A 6,000-nucleotide genomic window follows, 5' to 3' on the forward strand; every position below is an offset into this window, starting at 1 on the left:
TGTGTGTTTCATCGTGTTGGTATGCAGCTTGTCCGTTTTCTGAATGCTCTTGTTTTTTCTGCAGCACTGTTTAGTTTCAGGGCAAAATTGCCCAGTATTTTCCTGCGGCACCCTCAGAGAGCCGCTTCTGTTTGGCTCAAAGGCCCCAGATGCATCTGGATGGCCCGCCTCCAAGTCGTGCAGACGAGTACGTCAGACTGCGGCTCCTTTTATAGTAGCTGTCCAATGAGAGGCGGAAGATTAGAGGCAGGCCCCTACACAGGGGTCGCTCTGTTTCTGCCGTCATTGTCTCTTCTGATCAAATATGAAATGAAAGAGGGATGTGATCCTTGGAAGAATGAAGGAACAATAAACCTTGATTTACTCATTTAGCAACGTACAGAGATCAACATGCACTTGTTCAAAGAAACATCCTGTTCCCGTGGTACGGACCAAGGAGCCAGGAAGTAAACAATCTCTTATCAGTTAGAACATTGATCTCAAACTGCAATCCTTGAGGGCCAGAGTCCTCCAACTTTTAGATGTGTCCCTTGTCTTACACACTTGAATTAAATAATGAAACTGCCTCACTGGCATGCAGTCGAGCTCTACTGGAGCTAAAGACCTTATTTTGGAGTCGGGTGCGCTCGGCCGGTCCTTGAGGACTGGAGTTTGAGACTACTGTGTGTTAGAGGATAGATGCGCATTACCTCCTGTGTCTTTGCCACTGAGAAGGGCCAGAGATGGGAGCGTCTGCACATAGAGCTGATCAAAACAACCTTCTGAATTAAAAATAGTGAAATCGCTGCTCATCCCCACACCTGCTCAGCTAGGAAAGGATCTCAGGATCTAATTGGTCATGACGTTCCTATGGATGCCAAAAGCGCTGAACCTTGCTTCAAACTGGGAAATTTCACAGGACTGTTGCTGTTTTTTGCAGCACATTCCTGCTTCCTCCAGACTGAATCAGGTGACTGGTGGGGTCCACTTAAAACCTGATGTGTAAGGGACACAGAAGCACACAAACGTCTGACTTAACACCGTGCTGTGGGGGTCTCCTTTATCAGAAATAAGCAGAAGTCAACCTAGGCCTGTCACAATAATCAATAAATCAGTTAATTGCATGAATAAATAAAACAAACTCAATCATTTCTAATTTCATAATTTATCGTTTTTCTCTTTCTACCGAAAACTGGATCATAAAAGTCTTCGGTCTGGACTTTTTGGTCTCAACTAAACCTTTTTTAGAGGCATACATTTGTTTCCTGAGACTTAGCAATTCATTTTACTTGTTGTTTCTGAAGTTTTGTTTATTTATTTTGGATATTTAAAATGTCTTCCAGTTCCAGTGTTAAATGTTCATTGGAATTTAAAGCTTGTTGATCTTTGAGAATGTGTTCCTGCAATATTATTCCATTATTACCATTACATCACTGGCAAACTGTCTCAAAAGAACAGTATTATCGGTTATCGCGATAACTTCTGGGACGATTAATCATCCAGAAACATTGGTTTATTGTGACAGGCCTAATCAGAGGAAAGGAAGACGTTGCGCTGAGGAACCACTGTACCTGTACCTGGTTCTTTCAGTCCTTCCAGTTTGTTCCTTTAAATTTTTACCAGAATTAAAGACCGATTCGCTGTTACAGCCTTGATCACTGCTTACAAACCCATCAATGATGCAAATAATAATAAAAAATAATTAAAACAGTAAAATATCTATAAAATATGGCAACTGTGATTCTTTAGTCGTTCTGCAAAGTTCCCAGAAACAACAACAGCAGGCTAACTGGAACAATCGACTCGGCCCATGTAAGATATTTCCAAGTGTTTGGGAATCTCTTTTGATGCCTCATGTGTTGTGAGTTTCAGAACCGGATCTGCCGGGCCATTGGGTAGATAAGCTAGCAGGAAGACACATGTTTCCAGTAAACCTAACCTGTAAAAGTCACACCCTAAAAATACTCCTACTAGCTGGTAAGGTCAGGTATGAGCGCCAACAAAACCAGCATTACTCCTTATCGATCCCGGCAGGCGGTAAAAACGTCCCGCTCACCCAGAGCTCCCAGCCAGTGTGGAGTAGTGAAATGAGGAAGTGAAAACGGCCCGCTAGTGTTTTCTGCAGGCTCGTTGGCGATCGCTCTGCGCTCGGAGGGTGCTGCGGAGAGTTTCCCTAAGCCAACGCTGACGCAGACTCTGTGGATGGCAGATGCTGGATGCGGTCCAGCTGAAGTGGAAAGTAAAATCAAGCTGAGAGGTTACAGATGTGTCGAGCCAGAATAACTGCTGAGCTCACTGTTTCCTAGAGGAGAGTCAGCAGCTCGCTCTCAGACTGCGCTCACACATGGTCCTTGTCCAACAGGCCTGTTGAGGTTTGGCCTCCAGTTATCCATCTCCTCTGCCTTGTGTTGGCCGAATGTGACCGTGTCGCTGCAGCCGTCGCATGTCCACTGTCCACACTGCGGGTTGTCAGCAGTCTCACCTGCAGCGCACAAACAAGTCGAAGCAATGTTGGTATGAAAAGCAAAGGAAGGAATTTTAAAGAGGGAGTCGAGCTTGTTTGAGAGCAAGAGTGCTTGATGTTCTGGCAATTTACTGAGAGCACAGAATGTATCTCAAGTTGGGCTTCCAGAAATGTCTGACGAATCAACATTGAAATAACACGGGTAAGGATGTAAGCAGTTCTTTCCCATAAACCTTTCCTAAACCTTGTACCCAGTTTTTTGGGCTGGTATGTTTTTCTCTAAGATGTCTTGTGATGCATCCAAGTCTAAATAAATAAATATATACGTATTTATTTTTAGTTTGTTCCTTTAAAATTTTAAAGTAACAAACTTTAAGGGTACAAAATATGAAGTTGTATTTTTCTTCAAATACAAAGTTGTTGTTTGGAAAAAATGAATCAGTAGTTCTAGTCTTTAGGGGTTACTTGATGTCACAATATCTATTTTGTCACCTGCAAGAGTCGTCTACAGTAGAAGGAGGGACTCGGTCGGTCGGCATGCTTTTCTATCTGTCTGCCATATTGGATTTAACAAATATTTTCTTGCACTTGCGGTGGATGGACAGTAGCTGATGGTGTATTGTGTGATGCACTAGTGTCCACTTCAGTGGTCTGTGTGCATTTATAACATAAAAATCCTCAAGAAGCACAAGAAAAAGACTTTTAGATAGCTGCCCACTGTAGTGACGGCTACACACGAAAGGGTCGTTAAACTAGAACCTGTGAAGTGATTTGAAAGTGATTACTCTGACGGAGTAAAGACCCAGCTGTGTCTCCCCTCCTCAGACAGAGTCCTGGAGAAGGCCATGCTGAAGTGCGTTCTGAAGCCCCTGAAGCTGCCCATCAGCGCAGCGCTAAAGGAGTTCCAGGTGCGCAGCGGCAGCTGGCAGGAGCTGAAAGAGAACCTGTCATTGGCCAAGGCCCGGCGACCTCAGGAGATGGGCGTGGCCGACGCTCTGCCTCCCGACCACGTGGCCATAGAAAAGATCAGGCAGAAGTTCCACACCATGTGTAAGCTGTACTCCCCAGAGAAGAAAGTCTGCATGCTGCTAAGAGTCTGCAAGCTAATTTACACCATCATGGAAGACAACTCAGGTAGAGATCTGTGAGGCCAGCGGTTTTCCACACACAACACACCTGGTATGATGAAGCACGTCCATCCCTTTGTTTCAGGTCGTTTGTATGGAGCCGATGACTTCCTCCCCATGCTGACCTACGTGCTGGCCCAGTGTGACATGCCTGATCTGGACAATGAGATCCTGTACATGATGGAGCTGCTGGACCCTTCGCTGCTGCATGGGGAAGGTGCCGGTCCAACACCTTCCCTCCTTTAAAAGCACATTATGTCTCTCCTCAGATGATTCTTACCGTCGTTTCTGTGTGTCCAGGTGGTTACTATCTGACCAGCGCCTACGGAGCCATGTCCCTGGTTAAGAACTTCCAGGAGGATCAGGCAGCCAGGGTGCTGAGCTCCGAAACCAGAGACACGCTACACCAGTGGCACCGGCGGCGCACCACCCAGCGTTCTGCGCCTTCTGTCGACGACTTCCAGGTGAGCATTCACTGACAAACTGACTTACCAGACAGACTTCTTCTTTGCTTCCTCAGAGAGGTGATCTTTTACCTTCACCTGATGATGATGATGATGATGAGTGGTGTCCTGTTTGTCTCTCAGAACTACCTGCGTGTGGCACTGCAGGAGGTGGACAGCGGATGCACGGCTAAGACTCTGCCAGTGCGACCGTACACCACGGTGGAGGAATTGTGCCAGCTGTGCGCCCTGAAATTTAAGGTGTCGGACCCCAAGAACTACGGCCTGTTCCTGCAGATGGAGGGCAGCAGCCAGCAGCTGGCAGCAGACACCCACCCTCAGAAGATCAAAGCTGAGCTTCACAGCCGTCCACAGCCAGTTCCCTTCCACTTTGTCTACCGCCGCTTAGCCAAAAACGGCACGTTGTCAGCATCTCTCTCCAGCACCCCTGCCGCGACCCCTGATCCCCAGGCCAACCTAAACCACCAGAGCACGGACCCTAAGGCCCTCAGCGGCGGCTCCATCTCTGTATGATCACAGAGGAACACCCTCAGACCATCGTCCCCTACAAAACATGCTTCCCCCAGCATGTGCCGGCCGGATGTCGAAACAGTCCAAGTGGGCAAAACAGAGTCTCGTGCCAGTCTTCGCAGAGCCTGACTTCTCCTTTCAGGCGGCACATCTGTCTCAACCAACATCCCCTCGCTGTCAGATAGACCCGGCCGACAGAGGAAAAACACGCAGTTATTTTTACTTCCTCTGGATTCGGTATCTGAGCAGCTGAAAGGGACAGAAAGCAATCTGTCCTCATTTACACTTCCAATCATTCGGTGCATGTGTACATAAATAATCTAGGCACCATTTACTTTTAACAGTTGCAGGTCACCTGTTACTTTATTGCTTTTAAACTTTTAGATTGTCTATGAAAACAGATTTAGTGACACCTAGAGGCCATTAATGTACATAACAAATTTCCTGTGATTCTTCAGGAATGCATCTTCTCGTGCCTCCCAATCAGATCCGCTGTGATCAAATGTAAATTCATCTCATGCTTCCGATTATCCTAACATGCATTCATACGTCGTTGACCTTTGGAACATGGTGTCCATTCTCTTGATCCAATAGAATAGCGTTAATATAGTGAGATCTTTGTGTTTAAGTTTAAAATTAAGAAGCAGGTATTCGCTGTTTAATCCTCGTGATACGAGCTGGTGTCATATTTTCTATTCACACTGACATGTGACAGAGGAACTGCTGCGATTTGTTAGCTTGTGTGGCCTTTTTAGCTGGTCTGAAGTGCCACACTTTGCGATGCGCTGCACGGGAAGAGTGCAGGTTGTTTAGAGGAGAGCGAAAATGATCGAGATGTTGCGAGTTCCACGCGGAGGAAACGAGCGAGGAGCGGTCAGCACAGACGGAAAGGAAGTGCGACGTGGCTGGAAGAAAAGTGAGAGCCGCAGCAGGAAGTTGGGCAGCGTTGTGTCACCCCAGGAGACGAGCGTTCTCCTGGCATGTTGTTGTTAGGAGCTGTTGTATTTATGTCTGTGCTGGGATCTTTCACAGATACGCTTCCTGTCCTCGATATTTTTTAATGTTAAATTGTCACGAGACACTTTTCCTGCCTGTCATGTATCTATGAGAAACATTTTCTTCTGCACTTAATAAACATTGAATCTGGAAGCACGTCTGACTACAGTTTGTACAAAGGTCCATTGTTAGCATGGCCGGCCCCTCAGCATATGCGAGGTAAGCCGCCGCTTGGCACCCCCACGCCACCAGGGGGCCCCCAAGAGCAATGCAGTAGCATGATAGAAAAAAATATTTAAAATAATATTGAATAATGCAAACTAAATGCTATTACTATATTGTTCTTTTGTTGTTGTTGTTTTTACAGATACTGATTAATCTCTTCCTGTTGAAGGCTGCTGCCTCTGTTGGGGAAATATAAAATATTAAATTTAGTGTTTATCAGTTGATGTTACTTTCA

At 46.1% G+C, this 6,000-nt stretch overlaps 1 protein-coding gene across 3 annotated transcripts in view; it reads left to right on the top strand.

Moving 5' to 3' along the window:
• LOC114137435 (ras and Rab interactor 2-like) overlaps window positions 1-5,693 on the top strand; it is a 29,168-nt gene extending 23,475 nt beyond the window's left edge. For all 3 annotated transcript variants that reach the window (XM_028005999.1, XM_028005998.1, XM_028006000.1), the window contains 4 exons: window positions 3,269-3,577; window positions 3,656-3,787; window positions 3,871-4,034; window positions 4,158-5,693. In XM_028005999.1, the coding sequence (XP_027861800.1) occupies window positions 3,269-3,577; window positions 3,656-3,787; window positions 3,871-4,034; window positions 4,158-4,547 (995 nt within the window). In that variant the 3' untranslated portion in view covers window positions 4,548-5,693. The remainder of the gene's footprint in view (window positions 1-3,268; window positions 3,578-3,655; window positions 3,788-3,870; window positions 4,035-4,157) is intronic.
• The last annotated feature ends 307 nt before the right edge of the window (window positions 5,694-6,000 follow it).

This window comes from Xiphophorus couchianus, chromosome 22 (genome assembly GCF_001444195.1).
Source record: "Xiphophorus couchianus chromosome 22, X_couchianus-1.0, whole genome shotgun sequence".
Taxonomy (NCBI): Eukaryota; Metazoa; Chordata; class Actinopteri; order Cyprinodontiformes; family Poeciliidae; genus Xiphophorus; species Xiphophorus couchianus.